This window comes from Macaca mulatta, chromosome 14 (genome assembly GCF_049350105.2).
Source record: "Macaca mulatta isolate MMU2019108-1 chromosome 14, T2T-MMU8v2.0, whole genome shotgun sequence".
Lineage (NCBI taxonomy): Eukaryota > Metazoa > Chordata > Mammalia > Primates > Cercopithecidae > Macaca > Macaca mulatta.
In genome coordinates this window covers 18,271,526-18,294,805 of record NC_133419.1, presented here as the reverse complement: position 1 = coordinate 18,294,805, position 23,280 = coordinate 18,271,526, and the positions used below count along the sequence as shown (strand labels likewise).

General features: G+C 48.6%; 1 protein-coding gene across 50 annotated transcripts in view; it reads left to right on the top strand.

The window, feature by feature from the left end:
- The window catches only part of MADD (MAP kinase activating death domain), a 57,953-nt gene extending 35,331 nt beyond the window's left edge, over positions 1–22,622 (top strand). For 17 of the 50 annotated variants that reach the window (XM_077962838.1, XM_077962833.1, XM_077962836.1 and 14 more), the window contains 12 exons: positions 698–806; positions 1,087–1,149; positions 1,388–1,508; positions 1,612–1,717; positions 3,825–3,935; positions 6,389–6,496; positions 16,491–16,655; positions 16,908–16,980; positions 17,113–17,219; positions 19,359–19,428; positions 21,276–21,322; positions 21,665–22,622. In XM_077962838.1, coding sequence (XP_077818964.1) covers positions 698–806; positions 1,087–1,149; positions 1,388–1,508; positions 1,612–1,717; positions 3,825–3,935; positions 6,389–6,496; positions 16,491–16,655; positions 16,908–16,980; positions 17,113–17,219; positions 19,359–19,428; positions 21,276–21,322; positions 21,665–21,769 — 1,185 coding nt within the window. In that variant the 3' untranslated portion in view covers positions 21,770–22,622. Of the gene's footprint in view, positions 1–697; positions 807–1,086; positions 1,150–1,387; positions 1,509–1,611; positions 1,718–3,824; positions 3,936–6,388; positions 6,497–16,490; positions 16,656–16,907; positions 16,981–17,112; positions 17,220–17,882; positions 17,955–19,164; positions 19,174–19,358; positions 19,429–21,275; positions 21,323–21,664 lie in introns of all 50 variants that reach the window. The other 33 variants (XR_013403826.1, XR_013403822.1, XR_013403816.1 and 30 more) reach the window with 4 other exon arrangements.
- Positions 22,623–23,280: the final 658 nt, after the last annotated feature.

The following is a 23,280-nucleotide window of genomic DNA, read 5'->3' as shown; positions in this document are numbered from 1 at the left end:
GTTAGCCAGGAACTCTGGATCTCCTGACGTGGTGATCCAGCCACCTTGGCCTCCCAAAGTGTTGGGATTACAGGCGTGAGCCACTGCACCCGGCTGAAAATCTTTTAATGAATAGAAAATCTACTCAGAAGTAGCAGATGAAGTTAGTGATATTTCTTAGGGACAGTAAAAGATAGGAAAGAAGAAATGAACATTTCTCAATTACTAGCCATGTGCTAGGCACTGTTAGGTGCTTTATATGTATTTTCAAATTTAATTCTTGTAAAGTAGTCCTATGAGGTAGGTATTATAACCTTCCTTTGACAGATTAGGAAAATGAGGCTCAGGGAAGCTGATTTTTGTACCTAAGGTCACATAAGCTAATAAGAGGCAGGGATCTGAGCCTTAGTCAGTCTGATGGTAAACCCTGGGTTCTTTCTGCTGTGTTATGTAACTACACAGAGAATTAATCTGATTGTTATTGTTGTTGCTTTAAAGAGAAAATAATCTTACAGAGACTAAGGAGTAAAGATAAGTCAAAAATGAAAACTTTATTGTATAGTTTAGGAGGCATGGTGGACTTGCAGAAGCATGGGTACTAGAGTTTATGTTGTTAATGGATGGTGACTGGTGTGACAGCCTCTTAGTGAAATGCTTGGTTTCCTTTGCCCCTGTTCATTGCTACCTTGGCCACTGACCTATCATCTCTTCTCTCTAGGGTAAAGCCCATAGCTTGAAGCCAAGCGTAAAGGAGAAGCTGGCAGGCAGCCCCATTCGCACTTCTGAAGATGTGAGCCAGCGAGTCTATCTCTATGAGGGACTCCTAGGTGAGAAACACACTGGGAAGGCCCTTTGCACTGGAGAAAGCTGGCTCAGCCAGGGGAGAGGGTCACACTGAACAAGTAGCTGGTTGGCTTTCTGCTGATCTCAATGCTGACATTAGATAGCAGTTTTATACCTGAAGCAAGCGACTTACTGTGTCCAGAACAAGCAGTGGGTGAAAACTGGACAAGATTGGGTTTTGGTGTTAATCAACAGCCTCTGCCTTTCTGTCTTCCTTTCTTTCCTTTCTTGCTACCATGGTCCTTCCTGCTCTCAAATTGGCAGGAAGGGACAAAGGATCCATGTGGGACCAGTTAGAGGATGCAGCTATGGAGACCTTTTCTATAAGTAACCACATTTATTTGTGTGCTGTGTTCATCCCTCCTCCTTGGGAGGGACTGGGCGTTACTTGAAGGCATCTGGGGCTGGTGGCAGGCATGTTAGATCTGGGGTAGAGAGATTGTGTTTGCTTTGCCCTGGAATTTGTAATTATTCCCTTTTATCTGGATTTTACTCTTTATTTTTGTTTGGCAGCTATATTCTTAAATGTTAAATAGGCCCCCTAAGAAACCTTTATTCTACGCAGGCAAAGAGCGTTCTACTTTATGGGACCAAATGCAATTCTGGGAAGATGCCTTCTTAGATGCTGTGATGTTGGAGAGAGAAGGCATGGGTATGGACCAGGGTCCCCAGGAAATGATCGACAGGTATGGGGCTTAGGAAACCATTGGGAATATGCAGACAGCCTCCTCCTGGTTAGTTCCGTGGTCTCCCACTTGAGGGCTGACTTGTGCTTTGTCTTCTGCTTAGGTACCTGTCCCTGGGAGAACATGACCGGAAGCGCCTGGAAGATGATGAAGATCGCTTGCTGGCCACCCTTTTGCACAACCTCATCTCCTACATGCTGCTGATGAAGGTAATGTCATTTTGCTGTGTCCAGCTCCACTGATGCTAGAAGGGCAAGGCTTGTTCCTGTCACCTGAATTTCGGGGCAGCTGGGAAGCTATCAAGGTATCTTACTTAGGGCTGTCTTCTTGATTGAAAGTCTGAGGCCTCTCTGCCAGCTTAACAATGTTCTGTTTCTCTGAAGCTGCCAGCCTGTTTTACTAAGGAGTGTTGTAGAAATAACTGATGATTCTCTTTTTTTTTTTTTTTTGAGACAGAGTCTTGCTCTGTCGCCCAGGTAGGAGTGCAGTGGCGCAATCTCAGCTCACTGCAACCTCCACCTCCCCAGTTCAAGTGATTCTTGTGCCTCAGCCTCCCCAGTAGCTGGGATTATAGGTGCAGACCACCATACCCAGCTAGTTTTTGTATTTTTAGTAGAGACGGGGTTTCACCATGTTGGCCAGGCTGGTGTCAAACTCCTGACCTCAGGTGATCCACCCGCCTTGGCCTCCCAAAGTGCTGGGACTACAGGCATGAGCCACTGCGCCTGGCCAAGAACTGATGATTCCATACTATTTATTTATTTATTTATTTTTATTTTCATTTTTTTTGAGACAGAGTCTCACTCTGTCACCCAGGCTGGAGTACAGTGGCATGGTGTTGGCTCACTGCATCCTCTGCCTCCCGGGTTCAAGCAATTCTCCTGCGTCGGCCTCCTGAGTAGCTGGGATTACAGATGTCTGCCACTACGCCCAGCTAATTTTTCTATTTTTAGTAGAGATGGGGTTTCACCATGTTGGCCAGGCGCCTTGGTCTCGTACTTCTGACCTCAAGTGATCCTCTTGCCTCAGCCTCCCAAAGTGCTGGGATTACAGGCAGGAGCTACCATGCCCAGCCATTATTTGTTTATTTTGAGATTTATATGGTCTCCCTTTACTGAGTAGTTTTAGGATGCCAGTAGAGCTTCCCACAAAATACAATGAATTAATTTTTCTTTTTTACAGTAGTAGATTTTTAAAACTTAGAAAGGATGCTCAGGACCAGGAGTGGTGGCTCACGCCTGTAATCCCAGCACTTTGGGAGGCCAAGGCAGATGGATCACCTGAGGTCAGGAGTTCTAGACTAGCCTGACCAATATGGTGAAATCCTGTCTCTACTAAAAATACAAAAGTTAGCTGGGCATGGTGGCTCACGCCTCTGATCCCAGCTACTTGGAAGGCTGAGACAGGAGAATCGCTTGAACTCTAGAGAAGAAGGTTGCAGTGAGCTGAGATCGCACCATTATATTCCAGCCTAGGCAACAGGAGTGAAAATCCATCTCAAAAAAAAAAAAAGAAACGATGCTCAGATTTTGTTTTTCAGGACAGCCCTATATCTTACAGAATTTTCCATAGTTATAAGAAGAGCCAGCCATTAACAAAGTAATAGTAGATAGAACTTGGTATGTTGTACTTGGTTTTGTGGCTGTGGAAGAAGTATGTTACCAAGTAGAAGAGTTCTGCTCTCAAAGGGAAACATAAGTCTGGAGTTGATGGGTAGAAGAGAATCGTTTGGAGAAGGAGCCACTGGGTTTCTCCTCCTTTTGTTCTCCCTAACCTCCCTAAGTGTGAAGGGATCAGTTGATCAAATGCAGAGAATGCCCCCAGCCCCTCTTGGTTTGCTTCATTTCCTGGTGTAAGTTTCACTGTACTCTGGAATTTGGAGGGTACTGGTTGACTCTGGCTGGGAAAGGATGATGATCCCTAACCTTCAGAGATGTCTTAGCTACAACCCAGTCTGGTGTTGCCACTCTAAGTCATTTCTGAATTACACTATGAAGAGCCTTGGGGGTTTTCAGAGCCATTGTAGGGGTGAATGTTGTGGTATTGAGTGGGGATAGGGAGAAAGTCTCCTCTGGAACCAGAACTGCTCTAAGAGCCACTTTTCTGCAGAAGCTAACTAGAGACAGAGCCAGGACTTTTCTTCCCCTCATGGTGGCAGAATACACAGTTGAAAGTTTTCTCCCTTGTTCAGTGATGTGGTCTTTCAGAATTTCACTTCTCTCAGATGGTGGGAAACCCACTTGTACATTCTCTTCTCTCTACCTCAGTCGAGAGGAGAGCAGATCCCTTGTTAAGAGTCCTGTTTTGGCTTTTCAGGTAAATAAGAATGACATCCGCAAGAAGGTGAGGCGCCTAATGGGAAAGTCGCACATTGGGCTTGTGTACAGCCAGCAAATCAATGAGGTGCTTGATCAGCTGGCGAACCTGGTAAGCACATCTGGCCACCCCTTAGGCTTCCCATGGGTCGTTTCTTGGTTTGTGTCACTTCCAGTCCAGTTCACCCCTGATTTTGCAAATGGAGCAGTTGTCTTTGACTCTAAATGAGGCATTAGTCCCTGTGTTCTGTGATGGGATTCTCTGTATAAAACTATCATAGTGCATCAGTTTTGATGTGTGGTCTGGACTGCTGAGGTTTCAGAAGGTGAAAACTATTTCAAATGATTCTAAAATGTTATTTGCCATTTTCACAGGGTTACGTTTGCACTGATGGTACCAAAGCAGTGGTGGGTACAACTGCTGGCACTTTAACCCAAGTGAAGACAATGGCCCCAAACTATGCCAGCAGCCATTGTATTCCTTGCCTCGATACACTCTCAGTTTTTTATTTTTGTTTTGTTTGTTTTTTGAGACAGACTCTCACTTTGTCGCCCAGGCTGGAGTGCAGTAGTGCAATCTTGGCTCACCGCAATCTCCACCTCCTAGGTTCAAGCGATTCTCATGCCTCAGCCTCCCGAGTAGCTGGGATTACAGGCGTGTGCCCCCACACCCAACTGATTTATTTATATATATAGAGAGAGAGAGAGAGAGAGCGCGCGCGAGAGAGAGAGAGGGAGAGAGAGACAGAGTTTCACTCTCTTGTTGCCCAGGCTGGAGTGCAATGGTGCAACTTTGGCTCACTGCAGTCTCTGCCTTGTGGGTTCAAGCAGTCTTCCTGCTTCAGCCTCCTGAGTAGCTGAGGTTACAGGCATGCACCACCACGCCTGGCTAATTTTTGTATTTTTAGTAGAGACGGGCATTCGCCAGGCTGATCTCGAACTCCTGACCTCAAATGATCTGCCTGCCTCAGCCTCCCAAAGTTCTGGGATTACGGGCGTGAGTCACTGCACCTGGCTTACACTCTTAGTTTTTTAAAAATGCTAGTTGTGCTTATAAATGTCCTTGAAGAAGCAGTGAAAACTGTTACTTTTATTAAATTGATTGATTATACTTTTTTTTTTTTTTTTGAGACGAAGTCTCGCTCTGTCGCCCAGGCTGGAGTGCAGTGGTGCCATCTCGGCTCACTGTAAGCTCTGCCTCCCAGGTTCATGTCATTCTCCTGTCTCAGCCTCCCTAGTAGCTGGGACTACAGGACCCCGCCACCACGCCCAGCTAATTTTTATATTTTTAGTAGAGACGGGGTTTCACCATGTTGGTTAGGCTGGTCTCTAACTCCTGACCTTGTGATCCACCCACCTCGGCCTCCCAAAGTGCTGGGATTACAGGTGTGAGCCACCACTCCCAGCCAAGGGAGACCCCATTTCTACAAAAAATAAAAAAATCAGCCAGGCACGGTGGCATGCACCTGTAGTCCTAGCTACTTGGGAAGCTGAGGTCACTTGAGCTCAGGAGGTTGAGGCTGCCATGATTCATGATCGCACCACTGCACTCCAGCCTGGGTGACAGAATGAAACCCTGTTTCAAAAAAAAAAAAAAAAGAAAAAAGATGTATGGAGAATAGGAGCTCATTGTTGCCCAGGTTGGTGTCCAACTCCTGCCTGGGCTCAAACAGTACTCCCGACTTGGCCTCCTAAAGTGTTGGGATTATAGGAATGAGCCCCCATGTCTGGCCTAAATGGATTTTAATGTAATAGTGTAAAATGTTCGTTGATGTGCTTTCAGATTCCACACTGCAGCTAACTTTCAAAAGCTGCTGTTGCTGGGTGTTGTGATTTATGCCTGTAATCCCAGGTACTTGGGAGGCTGAGGCAGGAGTGTCACTTATGCCCAGGAGTTCAAAGCTGTAATGGGCTATGGTCATGCCACTGAACTCCAGCCTGGGTGACAGAGCGAAACCTTGTCTCTAAAAAAAAAGAAGCTGCTACTTCTCAAGTTCTGGTATAGTGTTAAAAAAAGAATACGTCTATTTATCTGAAAAGGCTATGAAAATCCTCTTCCATTTTCCAAATACGTAACTGTTAGGTCGTTTTTTTCATATACCTCAACCAAAACAACATACTGCAACAGACTCAATGCAGAAGCAGATAGGAGAATGCAGCTATTTGCTGTTAAGTCAAACATTAAAGAGATTTGCAAAAATGTGAAATGGTGCCTTTTTTTTTTAGAAAATATAGTTCTTAAAAATGTTTATATTACTATGTAATGGGTTATTAATGAATTAATTGTTTTTATAATTATTTGAGAAATTTCTGTTTAAATTTCTAGTATGTAAATATCTATAACTCACATAAACAAAAGCTCTTTGGAATCTTCAATAAATTTTAAGAGATATGGGGCTTCTGAGACCAAAACATCTGAAACCACTTCCTGGGTGACCAGTGGCCAGCAGATGAGACTGTGCTGAGAAAGCTGATATGAATTTGATTGCTGGATGGGGAATTCTTGGCCCAGAGCCCTCTTGAGAGGGATGTATGACTGTCTCAAAAAAATCTCTCTTTCATCAGAATGGACGCGATCTCTCTATCTGGTCCAGTGGCAGCCGGCATATGAAGAAGCAGACATTTGTGGTACATGCAGGGACAGATACAAATGGAGATATCTTTTTCATGGAGGTAGGTGCTGGTTCACGCTGGGGGCCCAAAGGGCTGTTGGAGAGTCACAGGGAACTCCTAGAACTGATGCCAGAATATTTTTCTCGTTTCTCTCATTCATCTTCATGATCCATTTATCATTAAATTATCAGATTGGGATTTTCTGGTTTTTTTGTGTGTGTTTTTTTGAGATAGGGTCTCGCTCTGTCACCCAGGCTGAAGTGCAGTGGCTTGATCTCGGCTCACTGCAACCTCCGCCTCCCAGGTTCAAGCAGTTCTCCTGCCAGAGCCTCGCAAGTAGCTGGGATTACAGGCGCCAGCCACCATGCCCGGCTGATTTTTCTATTTTTAGTAGACATGGGATTTGATCATGTTGGCCAGGCTGGTCTCAAACTCCTGACCTCAAGTAATCCACCCACCTTGGCCTTCCAAGGTGCTGGGGTTACAGGCGTGAGCCACCACACCCAACCAGATTATCAGATTGTTATTCAGATAATTAAATTTTATATAGTTATAGTAGATGATACCCATTTCTTTTTTGTTTTTTTTTTTTGTTTGTTTGTTTGTTTTTTTTGAGACAGAGTATTGCTCTGTCACCCAGGCTGGAGTGCAGTGGCGTGATCTTGGCTCACTATAGCCTCCGCCTCCCAGGTTCAAGCAATTCTCCTGCCTCAGCTTCCTGAGTAGCTAGGATTACAGGCATGCACCACCATGCCTGGCCAATTTTTTGTATTTTAGTAGAGACGGGATTTCATCATGTTGGTTGGCCAGGCTGGTCTTGAACTCCTGACCTCAAGTGATCCACCTGCCTTGACCCCCCAAAGTACTGGGATTACAGGTGTGAGCCACCGTGCCCAGCCCTATTTATTTTATACACACACACACACACACACACACACACACACAGATATAAAGATATCTATCTATATGTAGATGATATAGTCACATTGTTCATAAATCAGAATAACAGAAAATAGTACACATTGGGAAGTCTTACACTCATTCTTGTCCCCTTCCACTGAATTTTCCACTCCCCTCACCCCTTCATCCTATAGACAACCACTTTTATTAGTTTCCTTTGTAAATTCCAGTGAATTTTTTTTTTTCTTTTTGAGACAGAGTCTTGCTCTGATGCCCAGGCTGGAGTGCAATGGCGTGATCTCGGCTCACTGCAACCTCCACCTCCTGGATTCAAGCAATTCTCCTGCCTCAGGCTCCCAAGTAGCTGGGATGACAGGCGCCTGCCACCATGCCCGACTAATTTTTTGTATTTTTTTTTTGGGATGGGTTTTTGCCATGTTGGTCAGGCTGGTCTCGAACTCCTGACCTCAGTGATGCACCCACCTCGGCCTCCCAAAGAACTGGGATTGTAGGCATGAGCCAGTGCCCCGGGCCTTCCAGTGGATTTTTATGCAAACAATAAAATATGAACACAAATTCTTCTTTTTCTTTTTCTTTTTTTTTTTTTTCTCTTTGAGATGGAGTCTCGATGAACACAAATTCTTATTTTTCTCCCTTCTTTTTTTTCTCTCTTTGAGACGGAGTCTCGCTCTTTTGCTCAGGCTAGAGTGCAGTGGTCCAAACTCGCCTCACTGCACCCTCCGCCTCCTGGGTTCAAGCAATTCTCCTGTCTCAGCCGCCCAAGTAGCTGGGATTACAGGCACCCACCACCATGCCCAGCTAATTTTTCTATTTTTAGTAGAGACGGGGTTTCACCATATTGGCCAGGCTGGTCTTGAACTCCTGACCTCAAGTGATCCGCCCACCTTGGCCTCACAAAGTGCTGGGATTATAGGCATAAGCCACGCCACCTGACCTATTTTTGTCCTTTCTTTCAGAAAGATAGCGCATCTTATCAATTGCTTTATTCCTTGGGTTTTTTCATTTAATATTGTCCTGGTCCTCTTCTGTATCAGTACCAAGAAAGCTTTCCCACTCGTTTTATGGCTACGTGTATTCCACTGTGTGACTGTGCCTTAATTTATTTAACCAGTCACTACATATGGATCCTTGGGTTGCTTCCAAATTTGCTGTTAGTGATACTGTGAATGATGCTGTGCCTGCTTCATTTTATACATGTGCAAGTGTGTCTAAGGATTCCCAGAAATGAGATTGCTGGGTCAGAGGGACAATGTATTTGTAATTTTGGTTGATGGAATTCTTAAGTGTCTCATAACATGTAATACCCCCTTTGCAATTTATTTTGTTGAAGAAATTGTATCATTTGCCCTGTGGAGTCTCCTACATTCTAGATTTTTTGCTGATTGTGTCTCCTTTCTGTTAGCGTGTTTCTCTGTCACATATTTCTCATAGACTGGTAGTTCAGTTTAGAGGTTTGATCACTTTCAGATTCACTCTTCTGGGAAGAACACTTAATGAGTGGTGCTATATGCTTCTTGTTGCCTCTTATGGTCATCCCTGTCCTACTGATCAGTGGGCTCAGATATGGGCAGTCTGATCTGCCCACCAGAAAGTTCCTCATTTGTCTTTTCTGATTTTGCCTATGATATTTTTTGACACACATAAATTTTTTACTTGGATATAATTTTTTTTTTTTTTTTGAGACAGAGTCTGTCTCTGTCGCCCAGGCTGGATGCAGCGGCATGATCTCGGCGCACTGCAACCTCTGCCTCCCAGGTTCAAGCAATTCTCCTGCCCCAGCATCCCAAGTAGCTGGGATTACAGGTGCCTGCCACCACACCCGGCTAATTCTTGTATTTTTAGTGGAGATGGGGTTTTACCATGTTGGCCAGGGTGGTCTCGCACTCCTAACCTCAAGTGATCCACCCACCTCAGCCTCTCAAAGTGCTGGGATTACAGGTGTGAGCCATCACGCCTGGCTACTTTTATATAATTAAATTAATCAATAGTTTCTTTTACGGCTTCTGGATTTTGAGACATAGTTAGAAAAAGCCTTACTCTCTAGAATTATAAAGGAAATTGACTATGTTTTCTTCATTTCTGTGTTTTTAATTCTGAAACAGACCTCTAAGTAATTTTAAGGACCAAGTACAACTCCTAAATATAAAGTAGTGAAATTTTGCTTATGTTATCTGTTCCCCTGTGATTTAGCTGAATTTGATTTCCACAGTCACAGTTTTTTGAACAGGTGGTTTACCAAACAGAGGGGCTTACCCTGAAGCAGAAACATACACGTCAGTGTAGCCAAGAAGGAGTCATTTTCATGTCACCCTTTAAAGTGTTAGAATTTGCCTTGTTGCCTCTCGGAGCTGAGGGCTGACTCAGGACGCCTGCACCACAGTAGAAGTGCCACATGACTCTTGCCCTTTTCTTTTCCTTTAAAAAAAAAAATCTCTCCAGCAGTTTCCTTGGACTACTCTTACTCTCACCACTGTACAGAGGGAGCCTCATGCTAAGTCTCTGGAGTGTGGGACTGGACGCATTGCCCAAATAGATGCCACTTCCTTGAAGTGGTGCCATGCCAGGGAAGAGTGCACCATGGTCACTGTGACATCACCTGGCTACTGTGAGGCTATTTGATTTTGCCTTTCTCAGAGCATAGCCTGCTTTCTGCATGATCAATTGGACAGCAATTTGGGAATTTTTTTCTTTCTTTTTTTTTTTTTTTTTTGAGACAGAGTCTCACTCTGTTGCCTAGGCTGAAGTGCAGTGGCGCAATCTTGGTTCACTGCAACCTCTGCCTCCCAGGTTCAAGCGATTCTCCTGCGTCAGCCTCCTGAGTAGCTGGGACTACAGGCACATGTCATCATGTCTGGCTAATTTTTGTATTTTTAGTAGAGATGGGGTTTCACCATGTTGGCCAAGCTGGTCTCAAACTCCTGACCTCAAGTGATCCGCCCACCTCAGCCTCCCAAAGTGCTGGGATTACAGGTGTGAGCTGCCGTGCCTGGCCAAGGAAGATTTTTTTTTTTTTTTTTTTTTTGGAGATGGAGTCTTGCCCTGTCACCCAGGCTGGAGTGCAGTGGCACAATCTTGGCTCACTGCAACATCTACCCACTGAGTTCAAGCAATTCTACCTCAGCCTCCCAAGTAGCCGGGACTACAGGCACGCATCACCATGCTCGGCAAATTTTTGGTATTTTTAGCAGAGATGAGGTTTTGCCATGTTGGCCAGGCTGGTCTTGAACTCCTGGTCTTAAGTGATCTGTCTGCCTCAGCCTCCCAAAATGCTGGGATTACAGGTGTGAACCTCCGTACCCGGCCAAAGATTTTTTGTTTTTTTTTTGAGAGAGAGTCTTGCGGTGTTGCCCAGGCTGGAGTGCAGTGGTGTGATCTCAGCTCAGTGCAAGCTTCGCCTCCCAGGTTCACACCATTCTCCTGCTTCAGCCTCCCAAGTAGCTGGGACTACAGGCACCCAACACCTTGCCCGGCTAATTTTTTGTGTTTTTAGTAGAGACAGGGTTTCACCGTGTTAGCCAGGATGGTCTCAATTTCCTGACCTCGTGATCTGCCCGCCTCAGCCTCCCAAAGTGCTGGGATTACAGGTGTGAGCCACCGCGCCCGGCCACCAAAGATTTTTAAAAATTGTTTTTATTGCCCTTTTTTTTAGTTACAAAAGTAAAACAGTATATGCTATAAATGTTTCAAACCAGCCAAAAGTTTAAAAATAATTAAAAGTTTTACTCCCTCTCAATCCTTTGTCCCAGAGGTAACCACTATTAAAGAGTTTTGTGTGACTTCTTTCAGATTATTGAAAATGCATATTTGTGTAAATATAATTTATTTATATGGAATTTTGTTTTGGCACTTGTGGAAGTGGTATGAAATTACAAATGTTGGCCGGGCGCGGTGGCTCAAGCCTGTAATCCCAGCACTTTGGGAGGCCGAGACGGGCAGATCACAAGGTCAGCAGATCGAGACCATCCTGGCTAACCCGGTGAAACCCCGTCTCTACTAAAAAATACAAAAAACTAGCCGGGCAAGGTGGCGGGCGCCTGTAATCCCAGCTACTGGGGAGGCTGAGGCAGGAGAATGGCGTAAACCCGGGAGGCGGAGCTTGCAGTGAGCTGAGATCCAGCCACTGCACTCCAGCCTGGGCGGCAGAGCGAGACTCCGTCTCAAAAAAAAAAACAAAAACAAAAACAAAAAACAAAAAAACAAATGTTGGGCTGGGCGGGGTGACTCACATGAGCCTATAATCCCAGCACTTTGGGAGGCTAAGGCAAGCAGATCACCTGAGGTCAGGAGTTCCAGACCAACCTTGCCAACATGGTGACACCCTGTCTCTCCTAAAAATAAAAAAATTAGGCGGCTGTGGTGGCAGGCGCCTGTAATCCCAGCTACTTGGGAGGCTGAGGTAGGAGAATCGCTTGAACCCAGAGGGTGAGGTTGCAGTGAGCCAAGATCATGCCACTGCCCCAGCCTGGGTGACAAAGCGAGACTCCATCTCAAAAAGAAAACAACAAACAAATTACAGATATTGTTAAATAATTTGCTTTTTTCACTTAATGATATACTTTTCCATGTCTCTCTCTCTTTTTTTTTTTTTAGTTTAATGGATGCTTAGCCATTAGATATTATATGGTGTACCATAATTGGTTTAACTAGTGCCTCCCACTGTTTTTTTTTTTTTTTTTTTTTTTTTGAGACGGAGTCTCGCTGTGTCTCCCAGGCTGGAGTGCAGTGGCGCGATCTCGGCTCACTGCAAGCTCCGCCCCCTGGGTTCACGCCATTCTCCCGACTCAGCCTCCCAAGTAGCTGGGACTACAGGCACCCGCTACCACGCCCGGCTAATTTTTTTGTATTTTTAGTAGAGACGGGGTTTCACCGTGTTAGCCAGGATAGTCTCGATCTCCTGACCTCGTGATCCACCCGCCTCGGCCTCCCAAAGTGCTGGGATTACAGGCTTGAGCCACCGCGCCCGGCCTGTTTTTTTTTTTAAATATTGCTCAGGCCGGGTGCGGTGGCTCAAGCCTGTAATCCCAGCATTTTGGGAGGCCGAGATGGGCAGATCACGAGGTCAGGAGATCGAGACCATCCTGGCTAACACGGTGAAACCCCGTCTTTACTAAAAAAATACAAAAAACTAGCCGGGCGAGGTGGCGGGCGCCTGTAGTCCCAGCCACTCGCGAGGCTGAGGCAGGAGAATGGCGTAAACTCGGGAGGCGGAGCTTGCAGTGAGCTGAGATCCGGCCACTGCACTCCAGCCTGGGCAACAGAGCGAGACTCTGTCACAAAAAAAAAAAAAAAAATTGCTCATTGGGCCAAGCATGGTGGCTCACGCCTGTGATCCCAGTATTTTGGGAGGCCAAGGCAAGAGGATTGCTTGAGCTCAAGAGTTTGAGACCAGCATGGGCAACAAGAGAGAAACCCTGTCTCTACAAAAAATTTAAAAATTAGTCATACATGTGGTGGTGTATGCCTGTGGTCCCAGCTATTAGGAATGCTGAGGTGGGACGTTCGCTTGAGCCCAGGAGGTCAAGACCAGCCTGGGCAACATAGGGAAACCCTGTCTCCACAAAAAAAAATTTTAAGTAAGCTAGGCATGCTAGTACATGCCCGTGGTCCCAGCTACTGGGGAGGTTAAGCTGGAGGATCCTTGAGCCTGGTAGATCAAGGCTTCAGTAAGCTCTGATTGCATCACTTCAGTCCAGCCTGGGTGACAGAGCAAGACCCTGTCTCAAAAATAAATAAATAAAAAATAAAAATTGCTCATTGAATATCCTTGAGCATATATTTTTGCACCCTCACATGAGAATTTCTATAGGATATTGTCCTAGACATGAAATTTTCAAGTCAAGCTTATTACATTTAAGATTTCATTAGATTTTGCCAAATTGCCATCCCAAAGACTATACCAGTTTACACCTTCAACAGCCACTTAGGTGACTCTAACAGTATATTACGAGCATTTCTCTAGCCTAGAATGCTCTAGCTTAGAAATCATGTGTTCTCCTAAATGTGTTCTGCCCGCCTTTACATGATGTTCTTAAAGGATTATGAAAGGTGGAGTGGTATGGTCCATTTTCCCCCTGGAGAAAACCACAGAGTCAGACTGGGGCTAGAACTCAGGTTTCCCATTCCTACTCTGCCACTTTGACTCATTCTCCAAAGGCTTTAGAACTCCAGTAAACTCTTATAGAGTAGCTTAAACCTGATAGTCTTGTGTAGTCCTTACTCACCTAATATTTATGGAGCACATATTATGTGCTAGGTAGTTTTTTGGGTGTCGGGATTATAGCAGTGAATAAGACAGACGTGATTTCTATTGCCCTTAGCATTGACTAGCTATCGGGGAAATCAAATAAATAAAGAGTATTATAAAATACAGTGAGCATTATGAAAGAAGCTCAGGGGGCAGGAGTTATGGGAATATATAGCAGAGGGCCTTGGAGCTGTGGACAACTCCTTTGAGAAGTTGACCTTTGAGCTTAGACTTGAAGAAAAAGTAAGAGTTAATGGCTGGGGAGTGGAAGAGCAGTCAGGGATATTTGAGCTAGAACCAATGGGACTCAGTGATGGAGTGTAGTTAGAGGGAAGAGGAAGGAGTCGGGCATCACTTCTTCATTTCAGGCTGGGGCAGCTGGGTGGATGGTGGTGCCGTTTCCTCAAATAGCAGACTTAAAAGGAGGATCTGCCCAGGAGGAGATGTTGAGTTCAGATTTGGACACAATGAGTTTGAGGTGCTACATGTGAAGCATCCAGACATTGAGAGGCTCAGGAGCTCAGGAAGAGAGGTCTAAGATGGAGAAAGAGGTAAGAACCATCAACGTGGTAATAATCATTAGTTTCATAGTTCTGGTATCTAGTAGCCAATTAGGGTACTTTCTGTGTGCCTGGCTTTGTATGCACCTTACGTACTTTATGCACATTAACTCATTTAGTCTTCGTAGTAACTGTAGGAAGTTATTACTGTTACTATCCCCGTCTTACCCGTGAGGAACTGTGGACACAGATGAACTTGCTCAGGTGGCACAGCTCAGTAATGGCAGAGCTGGAATCTAAACTCAGGCTGACTTTAGACCTGTGCCCTTCACCACTGTGCTATAATGTCTCCTGTAACATTTGAAGCCTTAAGAACAGATAACTGGCCGGGTACAGTGGCTCACACCTGTAATCCCAGCACTTTAGGAGGCCAAGGTAGGCAGATCATGAGATCAGGAGATCGAGACCATCCTTGCTAACACGGTGAAACCTTGTCTCTACTTAAAAAAAAAAAAAAAAATTAGCCGGGCATGGTGGCGTGCGCCTGTAGTCCCAGCTACTTGGGAGGCTGAGGCAGGAGAATGGCGTGAACCTGGGAGGCGGAGCTTGCAGTGAGCTGAGATCACGCCACTGCACTCCAGCCTGGGCGACAGAGCAAGACTCGTCTCAAAAAAAAAAAAAAAAAGAACGGATAACTTCACCTGAAAGAGAATGTTGAACAGAAGGTGTCAAAGATATTTGGTTTTTAATTTATATCATCCTGTATTGTATCATTTTTATGCAGTAGGCACTGTTCGTGTGTCACTTGTATTAATTTTTTAAAATATTTTTATAGAGCCGGGCGCGGTGGCTCACGCCTGTAATCCCAGCACTTTGGGAGGCCAAGGCTGGCGGATTACAAGGTCAGGAGATCGAGACCATCCTGGTGAACACGGTGAAACACCGTCTCTACTAAAAATACAAAAAAAATTAGCCAGGCGCGGTGGTGGGCGCCTGTAGTCCCAGTCCGGAGGCTGAGGCAGGAGAATGGCGTGAACCCAGGAGGCGGAGCTTGCGGTGAGCCGAGACTGCGCCACTGCACTCCAGCCTGGGCGACAGAGCAAGACGCCGTATCAAAAAATATATATATACAAATATATATATTTTTATAGATATAGGGTAGACCCAGGATTAGAAAGTACATCAGCTCCCATTTTTCTCCTTGGTTAAGTCTGTCATGATCTCCTGCCTTTGTGTTTGTCAACAAAGATGATTCCTGAGATCGTAAGATGGAGGCATGAGATCTCCTCCAAATACTTTAAGTCCATAGAGCACATAAAAGGTAAATAAATAACTGGGCTGGCCGGGCACGGTGGCTCAAGCCTGTAATCCCACCACTTTGGGAGGCCGAGACGGGCGGATCACGAGGTCAGGAGATCGAGACCATCCTGGCTAATACAGTGAAACCCCATCTCTACTAAAAAATATAAAAAACTAGCCAGGCGAGGTGGTGGGTGCCTATAGTCCCAGCTTCTAGAGAGGCTGAGGCAGGAGAATGGCGTAAACCCGGGAGGCGGAGCTTGCAGTGAGCTGAGATCCGGCCACTGCACTCCAGCCTGGGCGACAGAGCGAGACTCCATCTCAAAAATAAATAAATAAATAAATAAATAAATAAATAAATAAATAAATAACTGGGCTTAGTGCGGTGGGTCACACCTGTAATCCCAGCACTTTGGGAGGCCGAGACGGGTGGATCACTTGAGGTCAGGAGTTCAAGACCAGCCTGGCCAACATTATGAAACCCTGTCTCTACTAAAAATACAAAAATTAGCCAAGCATGGTGGTATGTGCCTGTAGTCTCAGCTACTCAGGAGGCTGAGGCAGGAGAATCGTTTGAACCCATGAGGCAGAGGTTGTAGTGAGTCGAGATTGCATCTCTGCACTCCAGTCCAGGCAACAGTGGGACTCTATCTCAAAAAAAAAAAAAAAAAAATTATAGCCAGTGTGATGGTGTGCACCTGTAGTCCCTGCTACTTTGGGGGAACCTGGGAGGTCAAGGCTACAGTGAGCTGAGATGGCACCAGTGCGCTCAAGCCTGGGGGACAAAGTGAGACCCTGTCTCAAAAAAAAAAAAAAAAAAAAAAAGTAATAAATAATTGATTGATTTGTGCCTCTTCACTTATACACAGGTTCTTCTAATGACTCCATCTCTTCCACCAATCCTTGTAGGAGGCAGCATGTCAGTAGTTCTGTTTTGTGTCTCCAACTAGGGACACCACGAGTATAAGGCAGAAAACCTGACCATGGGGATGCCGCAGGGCCAGTTGTCCCACCCTTTCCCTGTAGGAAACAGTCTAGGGAGAGGCTGTCAGAGACAGAAACCACTGAGCCGCTTTGTACGCTTCTCCAGGTGTGCGATGACTGTGTGGTGTTGCGTAGTAACATCGGAACAGTGTATGAGCGCTGGTGGTACGAGAAGCTCATCAACATGACCTACTGTCCCAAGACCAAGGTGTTGTGCTTGTGGCGTAGAAATGGCTCTGAGACCCAGCTCAACAAGTTCTATACTAAAAAGGTACCCAGGATCTGTGTTTGGATTGGGGCTAGGGTAGGCATTGAAGACCAAATAGTGAGTTTATCTTTGGGAAGTTAAAATTCCAAAACCCGTGTCTGGAGCCACACTTCTGTCTCCAGCTGTTGGGTGGGGTACCTAAAGCTGTCTCGGAGGTCCTGGCGTCAGCCCAAGCCTTCAGTGGCCGTTACAGAGCAGTGGGTGGGGAACCGTGGACAGCCCCCATGATGGGACCGCTCTCCCCCTGTGCCACAGTGTCGGGAGCTGTACTACTGTGTGAAGGACAGCATGGAGCGCGCTGCCGCCCGACAGCAAAGCATCAAACCCGGTGAGGAGAGTTTTTCCTGAGAGTGTCTTCCCTGTTTCCACCAGTCCTTCTGAGTGTCAGGGGTCTGGCAGGGAAGTCAGGGGTGGGATTCCCCACCGCACCAGTGAGCTGATAGCCCCTCCCTCACCACAGGACCTGAATTGGGTGGCGAGTTCCCTGTGCAGGACATGAAGACTGGTGAGGGTGGCCTGCTGCAGGTCACCCTGGAAGGGATCAACCTCAAGTTTATGCACAATCAGGTAGGTGCGAGCAGCAGCACAAGGCTCCCTGTAAGAAGGACCAGTGTCCAGGCCCCCAGTACTTCCCCAGCAAAGCATGAGAGAGGGCCCTCGAGCTAGAGGGAGAACTGGAGCAGCTGGACCCAGGAAAGAAATCCCAGGGGAGGGCACAGTGACGTTGGCGACCACCTGGCGCTGTGAAGGTGCACCAGGGAGCCCGCGGGGGAGGCTGGGCAGAAGCGAGGCCGGGTGGCCACGCTGCCCCATCCGTTGGACTCCATACAGTGTGAGTGGGAGCGTCTCACTTGGCCCTTCCCCTGCAGTGTCTCTGCCTTCCTCTATTCCCAGGGTATGCTTCTGCTTGGTGGTTTTGCTTTGAGAGTCTAGACTGGCCGATCTCTTTGTATCTTTCTGGTGTGCGTGCAGCTTGCGTGTGCGTGTGTGCGTGCCTGTGTGTAAGTAGCTTGTGTCTGTCCTCTCTGGAGTGTGTTTATTTGCCTTTTTCTTCTGCGGATTCTTCTGTTCTTTTCCTTCCTCTGAGTGTTCCCACTCTGTCCCCTGCTCCACAGGCCCCATTCCCCTTCTTTTGATTGGGAAGCAGTTCTGGATACATATTTCCCTCATTGTAATTCCACCATAGGAGCTGACTTTTTTTTTTTTTTCTCTCTTGGTCTTTTAACACAGTGTTACCTTTTTCTCTCAGTGGACATTCCTTAAGCTAATTCCTTTCTGAGGCCAGCGCATCATCCCAGGTCCGTTCACAGCTCTGACTCCTCACACAAGTGCCTTCCCTCCTCTTTCCCTGATGTCCGGGTTGCTCTCCCTGAGGCTCTGAGCCAGACCCGAATGTGTGAAGCCCCATAGCCCCTGGCCAGGCTGCAGACCCTCAGGGGAGGTGGATGCCTGACTGATGTGGCTGTCTCCCTCCCTCTGCTAGCCGTTGTATCTCTCTTCCAGGAACGTAGCTGGGCAGCTTTGGTTTAACGGGAAACAGCTGCCCAGGCTGCCAGCAGCCCCTTAGTGTATTTTCAATCTAGAACTTAGGGCGGTAGCCAACCCCAAAGACCTTAGGACCAGCCCAGAGAGGGGTCTACCTAAGTGCTTTTCTGGACCACAGAGGTGTCAGTATTTCTTGAGGAGCAGGCTCCTGACCACATTTTAGTGCTGTGGCCTCCCTGTCTGAAGATGAGATCTTGCTGAGCAACGCCCAGGTGCTCTGCCCTGTTCCTCGTCCTGCCCTTGGCACAGGCCCTCTGGGCAGCCATCCAAGCCAGTCTGTGGTTGAAGGCTTGGCCCCTAGAAGATAGATTGCGCAGAGAAGGGGAGGAAAGCGCAGCTTCTCAATCTCACCTCACAGTTAATAATGAGATAGCAACCTGTCCCTCTTCTGCCACACAGTGGTCAGTTGGACTGGAAGGGGCAGCAGACCTGGTGGAGCTGTGCAGTCTGGGGTGAATGGGAAAAGCACAGGCTTTGGTGTCAGGACGTGCTTGGATTTGAAGCCCAGCTTCCACATTCATGGACAGAGAAACTTTCTGATCCATAGTTTCCTCATGTAGAAAATGGGGGTAATACTATATACTGTGTCATGTAGGCGCAGGGATTAGAAATCGTATTTGTAAACCCCAAGTATGTGCTCAGCAAGTGGTAGCAGATGTTATTATCACCACATACCTCTTGGGAGATCCTGGATCCTGTTTCAAGGAGGATACCAACACCTCCCACCCCAAGGACAGTCTGAGGGGAGCTTTGTGCCCGTGCCAGCCCTCTGCGCCGGAGGAGGATGCATGGAAGGGTAGAGACCTGATGGGCTGAGTGGGGATCCCTGGGGCACGGTGTCTTACAAGCACTGCCCTGGGCAGAGGGTACGGGCGGGCAGCCCAGGCCAGCAGCGGGGCCTTCGGGTTGGGTTTGACCATTGAAACTAACGCCTTCATTTCTCTCCCATGCTTTCTCCTCCGGCCAGGAGCGGAAGGTACATGCCCTTTCTGCTATCTTCGCTTCTTAGCGCTTTTGAGTTGTGTGCGTGTGGATTCTTCTGTCCTCTCTTTGGGAAATAGACTTTCTTTGTGTGGGTGGGGCTGTAGCTGGGAGAGTGTGCTGTGTGGGGCAGGGGTGGAGCCTGTGGGCCTTACCCCGCCCTCCCTCCCTCTCTTGCAGGTTTTCATAGAGCTGAATCACATTAAAAAGTGCAATACAGTTCGAGGCGTCTTTGTCCTGGAGGAATTTGGTAATTACACTATTTTGCTCTTAGGTCTGGACTCACATGGCAGTAACTCAAACCTCGGAGCTCCAGAGGAGGGTCTAGGGTCAGGGAGAAGAAGAACCTCTGTAGAGAGGTCAGGAGGAGCAGGAGAGACAAGGAAGAAAAGGGACCCCTGAGATGAGAGCCGGGAAGTGGAAGGGAAAGATAGATAATGGATCACAGAAGAGCAAATGGGGCCTCAGGTGGGTTTCGAGTTTAGAGGTGGTCCTGAAGCAGCTCAGCGAAGTAGCACCACCTCCCCGTGCTGGGCCAGCCAGTGGTCAGAAAGTTTGGGATAGAGCAGACTGGTGACCCCCAAGCTCCACTACGTCTGTATCACCTGCTGCAATCTCTCTAGCAGCCCAGTCCTCCACCCAGCCTCCCTGGCACCACTCTGGTCTCCACCTGGCCTCTGTGCCAGACAAAGGGCACGGGGCATCGCAGGCAGACTCACTTGAGGGACAGAGGAGCCTAGCAGGGCAGCTGTAGCCCGAAGCTGGGAGCCAGCGCTAGGGAGTGGTGTAGTGGGTTCTCACCCTGGGGCTTTGAGTTCCTGCTGTGTTTGTGCTTCATTCTTTTGTGCCCCTCATCGCTGCTATGAAAACCTTCGTTCTCCAGCAGGTAAAGTGACCTCGGCTCGTGCTGCCTCTCCCCAGGTCTCTGCCTTGGGCCCTGCCCTGGGTGGGTAGCTCCCTTCCACCAAACCAGCTCCTCACACTGCCAGCTCATCTCTTCCTTTCTCCTCCACCCTCTTTCTTCCCACCTTGCCTCCCCCCTCTCACTGGCTCACTGGACTTTCCTCCCCGTGTGCTCCCTTCTCTCTTCTGTCAGAGAGATACTTGGGGGAATCTTCCAACTCAGGAGAATGGCCTGGGCTTCTTGCTCTACCTTTGATGAGTTTATTCCCTGCTGACCCTGAGTTTCCCCAAATTCTGCCTCCCAGGGTCAGAGGAAGGTACAGCCAATTCTCCTCCTGCCTTTTCTGGCCCCCAGGGAGATGCCAGGCCCCTCCGCTCCCAGTCTCAAGGGGCCATGATGATGGCTGAGCCTGGGGGGCTACTCCTTCCTCTGGCCAAGCAGAACCCCTGCATGGCTGGAGCGGGGGCTCTCTTGCCTTCCGGGCTGTGGACATGTGTGTATTTTGCCTGATGCTCCCTGTCACCTCCCTCCCTGGGTGCTGTACTCGCCTGTCTTCTGCTGGGTGTGTTGCTCCAGAGCCCTCAGACGCTCTCCCTCACACAGGCAGGCCTGGGCTTCTCCTGCCGCTCAGGGAAGGACACTGCCACGTCCTGTGGGTTTAGTATCATGTTACCTCTTCAGCCTCAAGACCCTCTATGTAGGGGGCTGGGAATAAAGGGAACTGTGTTTAACATGACCCAATTTTCAGGCTGGTGACAAGATGAGTTCACGGGTGTCTCAGCAAAGTTGGACACAAGCTAGAAACAGCTCTCTCCTCCCAGCCAAAACCTGGGAATTCCCCACGGCAGCTCCTCGGGGGCCCTGGACAGTAGCCGTGACCAGGCTGGTGAAAGGTCCATCCCTCCCATCCAGGGCTTTCAAAGAAGTGGCTGGAATCACAGCCATCAAGTAAAAGCCACTGCGGACGGCAGAGGCCTAGCTGAGGAGGCTGGGGCCATGTCCTCCCAGCCGGCAGGGTCTGGACAGAGCCTCTGGTGGCCTCTGCCCTGTCATAGCCTAAGCTGCTGCAGCCACTGTGAGAGGCCACAGAGGGGAAGGGGACCCTGACGCCGGGCGCTGCCGCCTGGGGGAGCATGGCACTACTGCTCTTAGTGTTGAACTTTCTGTTTTGTCTCTTGCCCGTCCGGTTTTAGTTCCTGAAATTAAAGAAGTGGTGAGCCACAAGTACAAGACACCAATGGTGAGTGTGCTGCTCAACCCTGATGGGCCACAGTGTGCAGGGCTCCCTGGGGACCTTCGGACAAGAGGAGGGGTGGGCCCTCTGAGCGCACAGGGTTGAGTGGGGACCTGGTCTTGTTGCCAAAGGTTCAACTCAAGCTGAAACAGGTCTTGAGCCCCGGGAGACAGACACACACACATGGATCCCCTCTCCCACGGGGACAGCTTCCTTGCTTGGAGCTCACGTTTAGTCCAGAGGCCCATGCCCAGTGTTAGGGCAGGAGTTGCCCATTGGCAGATCCTCCACACGTGGAGATGCAGGAGTCTCAGTATCGTGATCCGCTTGGTTTTCTCTCCCCTCTAGGCCCACGAAATCTGCTACTCTGTATTGTGTCTCTTCTCGTACGTGGCTGCAGTTCGTAGCAGTGAGGAAGATCTCAGAACCCCACCCCGGCCTGTCTCTAGCTGATGGAGAGGGGCTACGAAGCCGCCCCAGCCCAGGGCACGCCCCTGGCCCCTTTCTGTTCCCAAGTGCACGATGCTCGTGTGTCCTCTGCAAGCCCCTGCTGTGGCTTAGTTGGTTACTGGTTATGTGTCCCTCTGAGTGTGTCTTTGAGCGTGTCCACCTTCCCCTCTCCACTCCCAGAAGACCAAACTGCCTTCCCCTCAGGGCTCAAGAGCGTGTGTCTGTGGGGCTGGTGTGAACCCACTGTTGTGTGTCCTTGAGACATTTGTGTTGTGGTTCCTTGTCCTTGTCCCTGGCGTTGTAACTGTCCACTGCAGGAGTCTGGCTCACCCTTCTCTTTGACCCGGCACGACTGGGCGCCTGGAGCAGTTTCACTCTGTGAGGAATGAGGGAACCCTGGGCTCGCCCTCTCAGAGGAAGGGCACAGAGAGGAAGGGAAGAACTGGGGGGCAGCTGGAGCGAGTGGCAGCCTCCCTGCTTCCTTCTGCATTCCCAAGCTGGCAGCTACTGCGCGGGGCCCGCAAGTGTGGGCTGCTGCCTGCTACAGCCTCCGTCACTGCAGTGGAGCAGCAAATTCCCTGTGGCCTGCCACGCCTTCGGCATCAGAGGACGGAGTGGGCGAGGCTCGTGGAGTCCCGGGGACCACTGGCTGCTCTGCCTGAGCATCAGGGAGTGGGCAGGAAAGGCCAAGCTGGGTTTGCACATCTGTGTCTGCAGGCTGTGTCTCCAGGCATGGGGTGCCAGGAGGGAGAGGCAGCCTGGGCATGGGCAAGAGATGACTGTAAATATTTCAGCCCCACATTATTTATAGAAAATGTACAGCTGTGTGAATGTGAAATAAATGTTCTTGACTCCCTTTGGGCTCCCTGGCTGCCTTGCATTAAATGACACCTCCTCTTGGCTCAGGCCTGAGGAAGGCTGTCCCTGGACTCTAAAAAGGCACCTCAGGCTGGAAGGAAGGAAGGAGATGAGGTCCTCCACGTCCAAGCTTTGGCACACGGAGGCCCCGGCTCCCCTGTTCTCGTCTCCCAGAGCAAGGCTGCGGGAGGAGCTTTCCTTCCTGGGCACCTGGGGGCCCTGCAGAGAGTTGGGCTGCCGTGAACTGAACGAACGGGCTGCTAGAGGGAGCAGCCAGAGGGTGTCCTCGCCTGAACTGAGATTAAGTGAAAGAAAGCCAAGGCCCTGGCCCTCTCCGTTCCCTTACAGGTTGGGTATGGTCCAGAGAGGTGTGGTGACTCAGCCAGGGCCTCCCACAGGGCCCCGGACTCCTGGCTAGGAGTGTCTTCCACTGGGTAGAACTCCCAGAAGCTCCCCTAGGAGCCGCCTTCATGGAATTGTCCTGGATAAACCTGGCTGCGCTCTCAGGGAATTTCTGAGACCTGCTGGCTTCCCCCACCCAAAGGGAAACTGATGCTCGGATTTATGGGGAAGTGAGAGCAGAGTGGGGCCCTGGCCCTGACACCTTTCTGGTCCCCAGGGTCCTGGGCTGGATTGGGTTGCTGTCTCCCACTGGG